The sequence below is a fragment of the Equus asinus genome, chromosome 18 (genome assembly GCF_041296235.1).
Source record: "Equus asinus isolate D_3611 breed Donkey chromosome 18, EquAss-T2T_v2, whole genome shotgun sequence".
Taxonomy (NCBI): Eukaryota; Metazoa; Chordata; class Mammalia; order Perissodactyla; family Equidae; genus Equus; species Equus asinus.
In genome coordinates, this window is record NC_091807.1 from 3118405 (window position 1) to 3136053 (window position 17649).

Sequence of the window (17649 nt, forward strand, 5' to 3'; positions counted from 1 at the left end):
TTGCAAATCTTTTCTCCGAGTTGGTGGTGTGTCTTTTCATTTTGTTCATAGTTTGATAAGTAATAATGTATGCCTGCAATTACACAATGTTATAAACAATTATGACCTCAATAAAATAATTTTTTAAAAAATTAAAACCACTTTATATGGTTTTCTGAACTCTTTACGGTATAAGGCCTGTAAACTATGTAATGTTTTTTATGCGGAAGATTAGCCCTGAGGTAAAATCTTTCGCCAATCCTCTTTTTGCTGAGGAAGATTGGCCCTGAGATAACATCTGTGCCCATCTTCCTCTATTTTATATGTGGGATGGCTGCCACAGCATGGCTTGATCAGTGGTACGTAGGTCCACACCCAGGATCCAAAACTGTGAATCCTGGGACACCGAAGTGGAGCATGTGAACCTAACTACTACCCCACCAGACTGGCCCCTGTAAACTATATTTTTAAAAATATTCTGGTTTAATCTGAATATTTTGTGAAAGGGACATCATTTATAAATGACAAAAATTGTATTTTAATGCAGTTTAAGTTGTAATTGTTATTGCTCTAAATTGTTCTATAGTGTTCCCTTTGAAATAGGCTAATTATACTACTTCATTGGTTAAGATTCTGACGGTCAGTCTTGCTCAATCCTATAAGGATGCTTTACATTGAAATCCAGTGTAGAAACATAAATATCTTTGTTTTATCAAGTACAGGAAATAAGAAAGCAGAGTGAAAACTAGCTAATGAACCAGAGCAGCAAATGGAGATGCAATTTCTGTCCGTGAAAGACATGGGCATCACGCGCCTGCTTGTTTTCCATCCAGCTGTGAGTTTGCTCTCTCTGGATCACATCTCAAGACTCATGCTTTCTTGTAGGTGGTCTGGTGCTGACAAACCTGGGCACAAACATTCTCAGAATAACCTGGTTAAACTATTTTAACATTCGTTTTTAAAATTTTACTAATTTTGGAATTTAATTTGAAGTATTAAGGGTATTAAAACCGTGGAGCTTTTCATCCAACAACCTCTGGGAAATCATTTCTCTCTCTAAACATATACACTTGCAAAAAAAGACTAAAGGAAACGAAGGTTACCAAAACAAGCCATTTGAATATTTACTTGATATCATCATGCTTCAATTCCAGGCTTTACAATGAAAGAGAGATGGAGTAAATTCGGAGAGAAAGCATTGGAGCGTCACAGTAATAATTAACAGGATACGATGAGTCCTATAAACAAAGCGTTAAGGTATTTTTCCTGCTGGAGAAGAGAGAGCATCAAAGTAACATATGTTATAGGGGCACAACTAAAAGCAGTTTCCTCCTGTGCCCTTCACTACTTTTCATGGGGCGTGTCTATCAGTGGTCTGAATTCTGAAGGTTATGGAGTTAGTGATTCATTGGAGTCTTTCCTGACATTATTAGCAATTTTTATAAATGAAGAGGAGATTAGAAAATTTTCTTTAAAGATGTTGTAACATAGAATAGGCAGAGAAGCTCACTTCTAATCATTCGATTTCGGCAAGTAGACACATCAAATGGCATTTTTCTATAGAGGCCAACCCCAGGACTATGTGACTTTTCAAGGGGAGTGTGCCGTTCAGTAAAGATTACAGATTTATGGATACTTACCTTGAGGGCATTATCTCAATTATAATAGTTAAAATGTTACAAAGCAGTAGTTGCAGATTAAAACAATTACTAGGCAGAATGTTTATGAACTCATACTTTCTCTTTACAGTTTATTGTGATTCAGTAACAATAAAGCCTCTAGTAATTAATGACCGAATGCTTCACGCTTTCTACAAACTGTTTTCTTTTTCTTGGGCCTATTTCATAAGCCTATTTTCCACTGAGAGAAGAAAACCACCAAAGATATGTTAAAATATTTACATACTCTTGAATGGTATTAGTTGTATAGGGCACATGTCCAGAATGACAATTTGGTGACCAGAGGGTAATGGAAACCATCTCTGAGATCCCAGCCATGGAGGGAGATCTGCTGGATGAAAAGTAACTGGATGGTGCATCAGAGGGAGAAATGCATTCCAGAGCCCTGCCGTGAGGTTCAAGTGTTCATGGCTGGATTCTGAAGGACCTTAATGAAATTCCGCTGCCACGCAGATCGTGGCCATGCTCTCTTCTGGGCCCTCATCCTTAGAATGGTGCCATAATGTCACAACGTCCAAATCATGGGGATTTTGTCTCACAGTTCCCCCTCCTATCTTCTAAAACAAGTGCAGAAGCCTTCTGAGAAGATTCTGAATGTTTTAGGATGTATTTGCAAAATAATACAAATAATCGTGTGTGTGTATGTGAATCCTTGTAAAAGACATCTTGGTTAAAGGAAAATGCTTTTATGCTTTTTCTCATACGTTGCTGGTAGAAAATTAAAGAGTTGTAAGTTCTTTTAAAAAGTAAACTGGATAATGTATTACAGTTGAAAATACTCATAACCTTTGGCACAGCATTCTTCCTCTTGTGAGTCTATGCCACATGAATACAAGCAGTGGCGCATGAGGATATATGTACAAAATGTGTGTTGTGATGATGTTCATGGTAGCAAAACACTGGAACCAAGTGATGCTATCAAGAGGGGCATCCCTGAGTGAGTGATGTCCTATGTGGTATTGCTGTCTAAAAAAAAGATGAAGAACATCTATATGCCCTTCTTGTGAAAACAAGGATGACAAGAAATCCTGTATGTGTATGTCTGTGTGGTGTGTGCATGCACATATAATTCAATGAAAGCAGAGAAGGCTAGTTTGTCAACTTGTGTTTCCTTTTGCGGCTGAAGGTATTGGGGTCACTAATATGAATTTAAGGAGGAGAGAGGGAGGAGGAGAAAAAATATATGTCTATATACGCGTGTGTGTGTGTGTGTGTGTGTGTGTGTGTATGTGGATAAGAGAAAGAGACAGACAAGAACAGAGGAGAGAGATTGATTTTATTAATAATTTACTCCCCCCCCCCCCCGCAAATCACTTAGGGGATCATAACAATAATGGTCAATATAGGGAAATTTAATCTTTGCAGAGGTGTAGAAGTGTGTGTCCAGAGATGTGTATGAGAAAACCAGAGAAGCAAAAAGTAGATTCCAGGACCCAGATCATCGCTTAACTGTATCATGCTGAGCAAGTCTCATAACCTCTCCATTTCTCCTCTTCCTTAGATACAAAATTGAGATTATGCTTCCTACTCTGACACAACTGGGAGATTCCAATGCACTCATGCCCGTGGTTGTGTTTTCTAGATGGTGACACATGATGCAGAACTAAAGTTTCCATTATTCTTAATAAACATAGTACATTCCAAACAGAAAAAGAAATTCACTCTGGAGATGTGAGGCACCATGATGAACTGAGATGCAAGCTTTAAATGCCTCTATCCCTTCCTGACTTTATCAAACTTAATTTGTTTCTATTTTTGAAGAATAACCATGATATTTGTTGGAGCTAAACTTCCCAGTAATGGTGTTTGCTGATATTGGCCATACAATGAAAACTGAGTGCTTTTGTAATGGTTGGGCAGACAATGGGAGAAGCAGGATAAAGAATCAAGAAGATAAGAATTTGAAGTGTTATTGGTATATACAACTTTGACATTTTTGAACATAGTTTTCTCTATCTAGAACACTCTGACATGTGGAATAAAAGAGTACAAAAAAAAAATAGATCCTATCCCATCGTGCTTACGTATTGGTGAGATATTTGTTCCTGTCACTCATATAGATCAAAGGAAATTTTATGTGCAGCACAAGCAACTTAGACTATGCATGTAATTAGATTCACCAAAACTCCATTAATACATGCTAATCTTTAAAACTTTTGTGAACTAAAACTGGATTCATTTTCCATTCCAGTATTGATTTTGTAAACAGGTTTCTGTTTATTGCTATATAAACTGAGTAGCATTTCTTGCTTTCTGAAGTGTTTCCTTAAAAATTGCAAGCAAACTTAGGCATTGCTGTCATTTTTTGATTTTTTTCTTAAAGGAGTTGTCATCAACTAGCTGTGGTCGGGATTGGGGACTTTTCAACCTACAGCATGTCAGCCCCGGAGACAGGTGCTTGCCTATGGGGAGAGCTATAGAGGTTCGAAACACTCCTGGGTAATTGTAATGGGACTCTAAGGGAGAATTAGTCAAAGTGCTATAAGACCTGTTTCAGGGTTTGGTGTCTTTTGTAGCAGCAAATCATCTTTTCAGCAATGCTTTGCTATTTCTCATCTCACATACATGGGTGCAGCTAAAAGAAACAGCTTGAATGAAGAAATCCGTTGCAGAACTTGTCCCCAGACAATTTTACATCAGCTTTCAGATAGGCTACAAACGTTCTATAGAAAAATTCTATATGACCTGTGGAATTTACAGATTCTGTTTATTCTCTCTTGGGCTGCCTAACTCTTCTCTTATTGTTCTATTTATCAACAATACAAGGTTTCACAGACAGTTGTGTGTGGCCAACATGTTCCAAATTCCTTGGCAAAAAGATGACCAAAAACAAAGTCTGGCAAGAGACTGAGGAGAGGCAAAATATACCGTTTTCCTTTGGGACACAGCCTGATATACTGGAGATTTAACGTCCTAACTTTTGTCAACCCGCAGCGTGTGTGACGATGCTCGTTCTTATGGCTGCTTTGTTTGAGCATATCAGGTGACACTTAGAATCTTCATAATCATTGAAGCCCTATTTATGTTTGCTTGGATTAAACAGACTTTTCTGGAAAATGTCAGAGAGTAAGCTTGTGTACATGTCACATATAAGTGAGATGAAAAATTACTGATGTCAATGTAGAATTGATATATGTGCAACATATCTCATTCCTACTGAATATTTTCCAAAGTGTTTTGATTTAATGGAGAGATTGATTACTTAAACCAAGTGGGCATAAAAATACATTTGTATTTCTGCAGTTCTGAAGTAATTTTTAAAATTTTGGAGTCTTTGAATACCTCCTGCTCCCAGGTGCAGCGTGTCCTGGGTCGATGTTGGGTCCCTCGTTATGTTTTTACGGGTAAGCCATGGGTCCCGATTAGCTCCTCTCTGGTTGGATTATCTATTTTTTGCATCGTAAAGCTGTCACTGCATAACCTAGAAACCTCTTTAAAGATGCATGTTTGGCTGCATTTGTTATCCAACAGATGTCTGGATAGTTAGAATCTCTTGAGAGTGTTAGAACTTGTGGTTTCAGTTACAATAAGTGATCCAAACATTTTTTGGTCTTGCTCCTCTCCAGTTCTGGGAGAAAGTCTGTAGAAGAAATTACAGAGGGTATTCCGTTTCACTCTTCCCCACCCCTTTTTCCTTTATTCTTGTCTTCAAAGTTTTTTTATATCTGCTTTTGAAATTGAGGCCACTGAATTTGTGAGCAGTGTCTCAATTCCATTCTGCACCTCCTGGTCCCAGCTTTTCTCATCCAAGAGGTTATCACATTGACATTCAAATTTTGAGCATGGTAAATTACCGCTATGAGCAAAAACTACCTAACTCTGTGATTTGTTGTTTCTTTTTGTCCACAAGGTCAGTTTTACAATGACTGGTGTAGACTTGTATCTCTGTATCCTGATGCTTAGAGTACTTGCCAATCTTCCTTCAAGCTGGGCATTTTAACGTGCGCTAGGCTGAAGAAGTGGGTGTCGCTAAAGACAAAGGCTGGAGATTCTGTGCATGAGAGAGCTTGTGGTTTCAGAGGGAGGAAGGTTGTGAGAGGGCAGGTAGGCTAAGGGGGCTTGCCATCTGGGCCAGGAGCAGCGGGAAACACCTGGGCACTGAACTGCCTGCCACCTGCAGTGTTCGCCTCAGGTGTGCAGGTGCTATGCTGCTTGTAATAACGTAGTGAGTTATGGTCTACAAGTGTTACCCGGTTCAGTGGGTTTTACTTTTCTACTCCTCTTTTGAATCTGAACTTCAAGATATTTTGACAAGTTCAGACAGTTTTCATCTCATTGTTTCTGACAGTCCTACTACATGGAGATGTTAAGTCAATTCTAAATGTCCCTTGAGAAAAACATCTCTACACAGAGTAAAACCTCCCTCTGCCAATAAATTATTACACTGTAATAGTTATATCTTTTATCATTGGTTTAGTGTGCAAGAGTTGTAATGGTAAGAGGTAACTGTAGTTCAAGTGTCATAATAAATTTAGTCTTTGGCTTGGTTCAAATGTATCTTATTTGTGATGACTTTAAAAAATTATTATCCAACATGTAAGTACTAAGTATGGAGGTGCCTAGTGCTCATCAAACTGGCAAAAATATTTGGAATACATGGTAAAAAATGCTGATATACATAATATACAGAAAGCACTTAGAAATCAATGAGGAAATTGCTTTCTTAAAAGCATAGAAACTTGGCCAAAGATAAAGCGCAGAGAAGGAAATGCCAAAATCACATAATGTTCAGCCTCACTAATACTGACAGAGATGCAAATTGGAACTTTTAATTAGATACTTTTAATCTATAGTAATGATAGTAAATAGTAAAAGAAAAAATGAACATTGGTACAAATTTCCTGAAACATTTAGCACCCACAATGAGACAGTAAATGTAAATGTAGATATATGCTTGGGTTCACCAATTATACCAACATATTTTTGGGAATTTATCTTATCTACCAAATTATTCACATAAGTAACAAGTATATTGTATATGTGTGTGTGTATCCAAACTGTGGGCATCTGTAGAGAGTTGGGTAATTTATGATATAGGGTGGAATGAATATTGTACAGCCTTCCAAAGGGTTGACCTACATGTACTGACACGGAATGGTTTTCCAAGATGATCTTGCTGGTGAAATAAGCATGTTCAGCACAATATAAATAGTAGTGTGAGGACATATGTGCACCCGGAGTGTCCTCGACAAGCTGTGTGATTATGGGATATTGTGTAGAATTTTTTACTTTCTAAATACTCTTTATCTTGATTTTTAAACAAGAAGTCTACGATATTTTAAAATTAAAAAAAAATATATTTTTAAAAAAGAATGAAGGGGGGTCTCCATGGTTATTAAACATGATCTATCTTGATATTCCCCTGAAATGAAATCGTAGTTCCCAAATTGGATAGCTCTTGCTCTCATTTTTTTCCTCTATGTTAGTGTTAAGGTGCTACCACCACATAGATCTTATTTAGAAATTGTTAACTGGCATTTAAACTGATTGCCCCAGGGCTCAGACTAACAAATGCAGTTGGATGATCATTACCAGTGATAATGTTATAAAGTAGGAGAAGATAATATGACTGTCTCTTGGATTGCTTTGTGATCATTTGTCAAGTGTCAGTGTTAGATGTCAAGTTGTTGATGAAAGTTGAGTGTTTTGGTCTAACATCCAACACAGTGTTGTAGCTATTTATATTTGTAATAAATATGACTTATCTTTATTAAAGCAGGGGATTCATTTTTAGGAATAAGCTACCAGCTTCTTTTGGTCTAATAGCAAACATTCTGATCCAAAAGGGTTTCTAGACTCTTAATATCTGTGAAGTGAAAAGTTTCTATTTATTCACTTAAGTACTTTAGTTTTAGGTCATAAGATATCCTACCCACACTTCCATGTTTTATGTTCGTCTCTTTCTTCTTCTCTTTTTATCAATAGCATGTTCCTCAGTGTGTGGTTACCACGTTACCTCTTTTATCTCCAGCAATAAAATTAATTGGAAGCATATTCAGCTTCCTTAAGAGCATAGTCAATGTTATTGTCAAGTGATGGCACTTCCTTAGGAGGAGGATGAGCTTTTCTGGTGAATATGACTGACAATCAAACAGCCACTGAAGCTCAGCGGTCCTGGAGTATAACTTTTTCAGTAACCCAATTTAGTATTTATTTCTACCCAAAAGCAGAAAACTTAACCTTGCCAATTCTGAGTATTCTTAGTCCAACCCAAGGATCTCTCCATTGCTCTCATTTTAAAACAATGTCGCATTTGGAGCTGAGCCCTCTTCTCAGATTCTTCCCTTGCCCTCTCCGTGGGATTGCCTCTGGATTCCTAGAGTCAGTCACATCACAAAAGTTGTCAGTTAAGAGGTTGCTGTCTGCTTCTTGGTCTTGTCATTTCATTCCTACCCTGGCCTTTGTTTTCAAACCTATCCCTTCCCCCAGCTCTCTTACTCAGTGCCTTCTCTGTGCAGGACTCCCCCGCTAATGACTGATTTAAATAGCTTCCTAGTGTTTGTGATCCCTCCAAGATATTCAACTGGGCTGGCCCGTGCCATTTCTTCTGCCGTGGGGCACCCACAACATAGATAGGGGACGAACTAGCAGACCCACCAGAATTCTCTCTGAGCGAATTCCTGTGCCCTTCTTTAGGGGCCTACGGAACGTTAGGATCTTTTCGCAAGACACCTAGGGGTTGAGGGAAGCTTGGGAGGGGGAGGTCTCCAGGCTTTTCATGCTGGGACACACCCTGTTGCCATCTGTACTTCCTTATTCCCAGAGCCTTTTGCAAGAGGTGAATCTGTGAAGCTGTTGCCTCCCAAAAATCTCACCTCAAAAATCAGACAATGAGGAGCCAGCCCAGTGGTGCAGCGGTTGAGTTCGCACATTCGGCTTCTGTGGCCCCGGGGTTCGCTGGTTTGGATCCTGGCTGTGGACATGGCACCACTTGGCAAGCCATGCTGTGGTGGGCATCCCACATATAAAGTAGAGGAAGACGGGTATGGATGTTAGCTCAGGGCCAGTCTTCCTTAGCAAAAAGAGGAGGATTGGTAACAGTTAGCTCAGGGCTAATCTTCCTCAAAAATAAAAAATCAGGCAATGAGCTCAAATGCCTTGCTATATAGTCAGATTCTTTATATTTTAAAGGGAAATCATATTATGATCTTCCTTGACCAAGACTTCTCTCCTGCTCCTAATTATACTACATTTGTTTTCTCTGTTTATACTTCCTTTGCTCTCTTCCTTGGTCTGGAGGGTTTTTTTCCTTTTCTTTTGCTGGTCAGGAGGAGTGGTGTTGGAATTGAAGTGAGGAACTGGGTCTGTGGGCTTACATTTCCTCTCACACCTTTCTCCTAGCTGAATTCCAGACACTCAAACTCTGAAGCCAGAAACGTGATGTCTTTGTTCTCTGGTCCCATTTCTGACAACCACCTCATGAGCCAAATGGCCATCCTGTGTCTTCAGTGTTCACACTGAGGAAGTCTGGTTGGGGAGGGGGGGCAAGGTGGTTGTATCAAAGACACATCAAAAAGCACATCGCTTAATATGACATATCCTATTACGATTGGAGTAGTCTTCATCTGAACTATAACAAACTACTGTGTAATCATTTACTGTGTCTTAGGGAAAACATTGTAGATGAATAGTTTAAAAAAATCACAAAGAGAGCTATTTTGTAAATGCTGATATCAGTTCTGTTAAATGAAGGGGTTTTTAAACAGTGCAAAAAGGAATATAGAAACTGGATTAACTTTTCCTCGAGTTGATTTAATGAAAGGATCTTGACTTGTGAGTTGCCGGAGTATAGGCTAGTGCCATGTCTACAGCCACTGTAGTCCACACAGGGGCAGCCGTCCCTGCTCTGGTTAAGACCATTGACTCTGATATCAGACCACCTTGTTTTCAGTACTAGCCCTACCGCTTAATAGTTGCATAGCTTCTCCTACCCCAATTTTCTCGTGTGTAAAATGGATATTATTGTAACATGGTTGGGAGCATTTAATGAGAGATTTCATGTAAAGCGTTTCTAACAGTGCCTGGCATATTCAGGCCTAAGAAAATGTTCACTCACATCATTTTTATGATGTTTATCTTCCTTTCTTCTGAAATCTCATAGACTAAACAATAGAACTAAAACTGAGTTACTAATATTGAGAAGATAAACATGGGTAATTTCAAACAGCCAGCGGAGAGATTTCAGGGTGTGTTATGAACTAATTTCACATAAGTTTGAGCTAGGGAAGTGAGAAGGCAAAAAAGCCTGAATAGAAGCAAAATTATAGCACAGTGGATTTTGTGTTCTGGTAAGAAAATCTGAGGAAATCCCAAATATATGTAGATCACATAGGGATCATGGGTTAACGATCTTGTCCCCTTTAACCCTTGCTGGGAAAAATAAATGTGCTGACTGGCTCTTAAATATCCTGATCTGCCCTCATCACGGTCTAACAAGAAAAATCATAGCCCTGCTTCTCTGTTGAAACTTAGTAGGGTTTTTTGTGGTAGTTCATTTTCTTGCGCTTTACTTATGCCTTTTTTTTTGAAATTTACAAGTGTGAATATCTGCTAATTAAAGAAAGGTTTTGATTTATGTCCCAACACCAAGAAGAATATAAACCACAAGGACTACATTAAATATTTAATATATTGCAGGCCATAGATGATTTGATTGTTTTAAGGTTTCCATTGGAGTAATGCAAAAACTTGGAAACAAAAAAATTCAAGAGATGAAGTTATAATGAGAGAATGCTTTCTGTTATTCTGGTTGGAAAATTTAGGGCCATGTTAAGTAATGCAGTACTTGTCCACAGAAAAAGGCTAACATGATTTTGACAGAGTCATATGTCTTTGCAAAGTAAACTAGGGATTGCCTTTACTTAAGAGGAAAAAAAGATACTCAAGCCACTTGATGATTCCAACACTATTTATGACTTGCAGTGCTGACATTCTATAGATTGATGGAGGCTTCAAGTGTGGAAATACTGAGTCATGCAGAAGATGAGATGTTTTAATAATGAAAACAATATTTATGCAGTCAGCAGATTGTCAGTTAAGGTGGTTTAGATTATAAGAGTCACCCGACAGAGACTATGTCAGGTTGCAAATTATTCTCACCACAAAATCGTTCAAAATTGAGTAAAGCAAACTTGGGGAGAATTGGTATACCCCAGATCCTTTTTATTCCTCTTTCCTCCCCCTCTTCCTCCTCTTTATCCCCCTCCTCTTCTTCTTTTGAAATGGGAAAGGAAAACTATTGACTTTGTATCTAAATATGATGCTAGTACACAGAAAAAACAAATTAAGATGGAACTAATCTTTTAGCCTTCAGGAAGAGTTGCTTTTTGCCAGTACACAAATGCTATAGACCATGGATAGTGCCCTGGGGTTCTGTGAGGTGCTACATTGTCTCCTTCTATTTGTTCTCTCTACTTTCATGTAATCTGTTTTGTAGATTGTCTTAATGTCTCCCATCAACTACTGACTAATTGTGTCTGTTTTGTAATGACACCCATTGTTTTATAAAATTTTTTGACAAGTTGAGGGACAAGAAATGAAATCACTGCAGCTGTTTTAGTTACAATTACAATTTGAAACCATACTGGCTCGTTGAACTATTCAATTTACGACATCTGGCCCAGACTTAACAACAGTTCTGGATCAAGGATCCAGAAGACAGCCCTCAATCCTAGCACCCCCACAACAGCAACCCCACTGCATTTCTACTCGCTTGTTTAATAGCCTCACCTTCATGTTTTGATATTTGGTTTTAAACAACTTAAGAGCACTATTATTCTGAGTCTTTACTCTTCCAAACGATTATGCCTCAGGACAAAAATAAAGGAAGCTGAAGAAAGCGACTTCAAGAGGGTGTAAACTGATGGTGCTTTGCTAATTGCCAATATCAGAAATTAGTCAATTTACTATTTTAGAACCAGATCAGTCACATTTTCTGGGTCTTCTCTTTGATAAACTTCTTCCTAATCATTTTAGCTTTGAATTGGTGTTCATACATATTTGCATATTTGCCTTTTTCATTATTTTTTAAAACTTACTGTAAATTTTATTTTCTTGCTATGAAGTGTGGATTTTCATAAGCCATCTTAAATACTTTCTGGAGGAAGATGCACTAAAAATAAGTAAATTTATAAATGGAATATAGGTTTGTGCTATTAGCTATGAACCAACTATATCTATTTTACTGACAATACCAGATTCGGTTTTTAACCATGCCTAATTGCTCACTATAATTTATTAGCAATCCTGTTACGGAATACGTTTCCAAATAACACTAGAATTTATTTACTACCGTAGTCCAAAGGTATCATTCTGACAGTTGCTGAAAAGTATTAACTGAAGTGCTGCCTAAATGTCCAAAGATTGGTTACATCTTTTTGCCCCAGTATCAGTTCGTTTTGAAATTAGAGATGAAAAAGTTTCATTTATATTATTTTATATTTCTATTCACTTATACTCCAAGAAAATAAAAACCACAGTAAGAATTTGTACTGTAGAAATAGCACTGTTCTAGTCTACAGTTTTTGTCACCGACTGTGTTGGTTGGCTTTTTGAAAATTGTGAACTCAAGCACAGAATTTCCTTAGAGATCAGGTCTTCCTTGGGTCATGCCTCACAGTTGCCTAGATTGTATTTTTGGTTTCCGTATGCAGTGTATTACAGATTATGCCCATTTTTGAGTGCTGCATGTGTGAATGCTTTTTGTCTTTCTCCTTGTCACCTTTTCTAGGTCTACAGCATCAAGACAAGAGCAAGGAATCACCATGGTACTGAAATTCACATTCTTAGCAAGTCAGGTTGGAGCGTGATTCCATGGGCCCACTGGGAAAAGAGGCTGCCAGGGCTTCCCGTTCTGCAGTGGGACACAATAGACATGCAAGGAGAAGAGGAAGTGCCAGCCACTGACTTTGGTTTGAGCCTTTTCTTGAGAAAGCAGAGTGGGTACTAGACATTAAAGAAAGCATTTTTGTTTGTTTTTTTCCCTCATCTGAGCCTTTGCCAACTGTACAACTCTCTTTTTTTGTCTTACTTTTATCAATGTATGGTTTAATTTTTGTTTGATTTTGATTTTTTTTTCTTTTGGAACCAACCACCTTGTCATGAAAAGATGAAACACGAATGAAAATGCTCAGTCTTTCAGGAATACAGTTTTGTAGCTCTGTGTGCATCTATTTTTGTAGAAATACAGAAAGTTTGATTTAGCATTGATGGGCTATTTTTGAGGGATATATTTTTTTTAATATTGTAAAAATTGTTAAGTTCTGTTTAAAGAACTTGCTCTCAGAGAAGCACTGGCAAAAATGTTTAAAATGCTTGTCTTTAAGATGTCTGTGAGATGCTCTGTGCTTTCCAGGTTACCTCAAGTGTTTGATAGTTCCTCTTTTTGACAAAAGTAGCACCGTAGCCAAGCCAATATAGTATTGTTTTACATTAAATCTCAGTGAAGATTTAATTTCATGCCAGCTCACTTAGCGTAGAATTACATGGATAGCTTGAAAAGGAACATTTTAATGACCACACTATAGAAAGGATATTTCCTGGCTTTGATATCTTCCAAAGAGGACTTGGAGGCTGACTAAGAAGAAAGTTTGCGTAAACTTTCACTCAAATGGAAAGTTTGCTGGAGTCTATAATTCCCTTTCTAGTCCATCCAACTTTGATAAGTGAACCAGAGTTTATATTCAACTACTGGGGAAAAATGCATTTAACAATGCCACCTGTGAATGTCAGTGACTTATTTTCCTTGTTGCTAGTTATTCATTCATGGCAATTTTTAAAGTTGTATTTTAAGCGGATTATTTTTTTCCTGGAGATAGTTTGAAGTGATAATATTTGGAAAAGTACTAGACTCATCACAAAGCCTTTAATTCAGTGGCTATTTCTGATAATGTCACCCATCATTGTAAATTGAAAAATAATATATTTTATATGTAATATTTTAAAACTAGGTTTTTGCAGGTTTTTTTTTTTTTTGGTTTAAATCTGGTTTTAGGTGATTTAATTCTTTAAAAAAAAATTTATGGCAAAGTGAAATTTAAAATGGGATTTATATCACAGTTCCTGAAATTAGGTTAACAAATTGACAATTTATTATTTGAAATTTATTATTGAAAACCCAGGGTTCAGCTTGACATGGCCCTCAGGATTTAAATAGGGTGAAGTTGGAATTATCATTAAGCCTCAGGAAAAGATTAAGATTATGAAAGTAGCAGTTATTGGTATTTTAGGGACTTTCAATGCAGAGTCCGTCCTTTCAGCTGCTCCCAGGGATGGGTCATGTCATGCTAAGAAGTTAGTGTTATATAGAAGTTTTGGTTTGGTAAAGAAGTTTCTCAAGTTTCCCCCATCCCTGTCCCCACCCATGTGAAATACAAAGTTGAGTGAAATACCACTTTCCATCTTAAATTATGTGTGTGGACATTTTAGATATAAGAACTTCCACTTAGCTAGGCAGAGTTCTCACAGATAATTTTCAAACATTTCTCTTAGTTCTATTTTATGCATTAGTTTTCTTTCCTGGTGCATCTTGTGAGTTATGATCTATGCACTCTCTTGTATTCTCATCACTCCATTCATTGCTTCTCGTAACAAGAATCTCCTTAACACAACATGTACATTTTTACCTAATGTAAGGCCCGTACTTAAAGTATCTCCCACTTACTAAAGACATGAACGTAGATTTTCAGGGACTGGCTTGGTCACATTATCTACGATTTGATTTGATAGAATTGTTTGTAATTTGCCCAAATCTATGGAGCACAGAGTTGAATGAATCTATAAAACTGGTTTCATCTTGTGTCCTCCTGAGTTTTCAAAGACAAGTAGTTGGCAGTTCCCATGGGATGGCTCACTGGGGGTTATTTATTTTCCTCCTCTTGGAATATATTAACCTCCTTTGCAGTTTCTCTGAAACAGCATTGTACTTTGACTCAGTCAGATCATTCTATTTTATTTTCCCAGTTGAGAGGAGAAGAAAGGTAGTCCCTCTTTGCTCCTTTCCTTATTTTCCACTGGATTGAGGTGAAGGAGAGAGCAGACAGTTAGATAGCTTATCCCTGAAGTTAGACTCTGCTCTGTGTTAACTATCCGATGAAACATTCCTTGGCTCTGGGGGCCCAAGAAAACTTTGGGAGCTGAATTCTCCTGAACACAGGAAAGATTTAGAAGTGAGATTCCCCTGTTGAGAACAGGCCCAGGTATTGTTGGCATATTGCAAGGGTTGGATCCTTGTCTATACAAGTTGTGGATCAAAATCTAAGTAAAAAGAGAATGAGTGCATGTCTCCAAAATTGTCTGGCATCCCCTTGCTATGACCATATTACCATTACCACTAGAAGTCATAGAAGAGAGTGAGTTGTAATTTAGCATGATCTTCTGAATTTATTTCAAGTTTCACATGCTATCTCTGAGTCTGATTTTCTGACTTCAAAATGATTCTGTTGCATTTGGAGGCTTCCAGACTGCCCAAGTGAGGGCTCCGACTTCCCTCCCCAATTTCATCTGGAACCATTTCACCTTTGGCTATTTTACAAATTAGACTTTCTTTGAGCTTTCTAAAGATCTGTAAACTAGACCCTAGAAAATCATCTCATTTATTGGACATCTAATCTATGCTTCGACCACTAAATTATCATAAGTGAAGGAACAACATAATAGTGACAGGTTAGATCCTAACAGATTATTTGGTCCCTCATTGTTTATTTGAAAAAAGCCTCTAAACTTTTTAAAAACCAGTGTTTCTTCTTAAGAACCGTCCCCTCCTAACTTTCTCCTCTAATTTTTTTCCTTCTCTTTCCCTTAAAATTATTTACCTTATTATTTTAAGCCAAATTGGCCAGGATTGCTTTAAAGTTTGCAAATGAGAACGTAGTGAGTTGCAAATAATTGGGCAATTTATTTCTTTAACTTTATAACAGACTTTTTAAAAAAACAAATTCTGAGAACTGGCATAAAAAATGCCCTTGATGAGCTTGTTATTCATTCTGCACATAGAATTTGCCCATTCCTATTCTAAGACCTGCAGGATATCTCTCACAATCTAGCTTTTGCATTTACTATCTGGTTGTGGTAATCAGAAACTATATTTCAAAAAACTGCCTTCTATCTCATACTGAAGGTCCGTTTGGTACACAATGTTTGCTGAATTAAGTCAATGGGGCAGTGGCATTAAGTGGTGGAAAAGGAAAGTATTTATGGTAGAATTCTGACTGGGGGATGAATAGAGAAGCAGAATGAATGAATGCAGAGAGCATTGGCTTGGACATTAGGTCATTCTCTGAATTCCGGCTTAGGCACTGTTAGATGTGTATGATCTGGGGCTTCATTCATTTATCTCATGTGTAAAGTGGGATAATGATACATAACTGGCGGGCTGTGAAGGTTGGAAATCATATGTATATATGATCAATCATCTGGCTTATAGTAGATGTTCAGTAAATGACAGCTACCACAAATGTCTATCAGTTGAGTAGGTAGATGATAAAATTGAGCTCCTGAATGTCCCTTCTCTTTACTTTTCACACCCGTTTCTGCAGCAATCAAATAGATACATGACTGTGCTTTTCCACAAGAAAAAGTTGCAAGAGAATCTTTGTCTTCTACTAGGTGTTGAAGATAAAATGTAAATTTCTTAATTATCTCTGAGATTTTACTGTGCCATTTATGAAGGAAAATAAATTACCTCTTAGCGGTGTGTAGGTCTAACTCTGACTTTTCTTACCTATTCCAAAATTTTATTCATCAAGGACCCTATGTATTATTGTCTCAAAAATTAAGGCAACAGTTGTATTAAATCACCAAAGTTTTTGTTTTTCAGTTATATTTTGGGCTTCCTTAGCACCTGGAATAAAAACATCTCTTTTGAAGTTATTGGAGTTTTTTTACTTGCCTTGGAGGAAAAAATTGCAAATATGGTGGAAAAAAATCCTCCGCATGAAAAGAGGAGGAAAAAAACAACCCTTTACGGTCTCAGTCAGCAGATTTACTCTACTTTGAGAAAAAAAAGAAACAACTTTATTGGAAGCAGATGTTGACACTGTGTCAGTTATTGGATGGAAAGAGTTCCCTAGAACCGCCGCGCTTACAGAGGGGTACTGACGGCAGTTCGAACGCGTGTGATGCATCGCCTTCGCGGCGGACGGGAGGACGGCAGGAGCGTGACAGCGCAGGGGACCGAGACTGTCAGCCTGCCAATTGTAATGGACGGGACCCCAAGGACTCGGTTTTGGTTTTTTCTTTCCACTAGGATAAAAGACACACCTTTCAGAAAATTTAAGGCTTATTTGAGAGAAATTAAAGTTTACTCTCTAAACATGGCCCAAGAGCCCTTAAATCTATTATTAAAGCATTAAAACTATTATTAAAGTCGTTTTAGAAAAATCGGGTTAAAGTTTTAGTTCCATAATGTAGAAGACGAGTATGTAAACTACACAAAAGTCGATGACTCTGGGGATTGGCGCATGGGTGGGGCCTGCAAGGAGGCTCAGTCTGAACAGCTTCAAATGTTGATCACCTCGGTAACACGATCGTGGAGACTGCTCACAGAACAGACTCAGAATTTTTTCAGTAGGTTTTCTTTTAGTGCTCTCTTAGAAGTTTACTCTGTATACTTTTCCAAAGTATAGAAATAGTCATTATTATTAAAATATTGTAATTTTCTTATTTTTTATTGTCCATTGTGCTTTTACGTTTGTTTGAAAAATATTTTTATAGTTTCAAATAATTGATCAAACTAGTGTTCCCTTGAAATAACAAATTAATTTGATCAAATAAATTTATCTGAATTTCCTTTTAAAGTTGCAAGAAATACTGATTAAGTGTAATTTACCAATTCCATTGTGTAAGTAAACAGTGACGCCTCCGAGAAAAGGGCAGGTCACCATCAATTAGCTTCCTTTGTAACAATTTGTGGACTACTAAATTTCCACCTAAGAATGACTCTTTTAGAATACAAGATTCTTTAATTAGTTTTTTTTGGTATATGCATAAGATG

General features: G+C 37.5%; 1 protein-coding gene across 3 annotated transcripts in view; it reads left to right on the top strand.

Moving 5' to 3' along the window:
• VGLL3 (vestigial like family member 3) overlaps nt 1–16361 on the top strand; it is a 52694-nt gene extending 36333 nt beyond the window's left edge. For all 3 annotated transcript variants that reach the window (XM_014865883.3, XM_014865876.3, XM_014865893.3), the window contains exon 4: nt 12388–16361. In XM_014865883.3, coding sequence (XP_014721369.1) covers nt 12388–12431 — 44 coding nt within the window. In that variant the 3' untranslated portion in view covers nt 12432–16361. The remainder of the gene's footprint in view (nt 1–12387) is intronic.
• The last annotated feature ends 1288 nt before the right edge of the window (nt 16362–17649 follow it).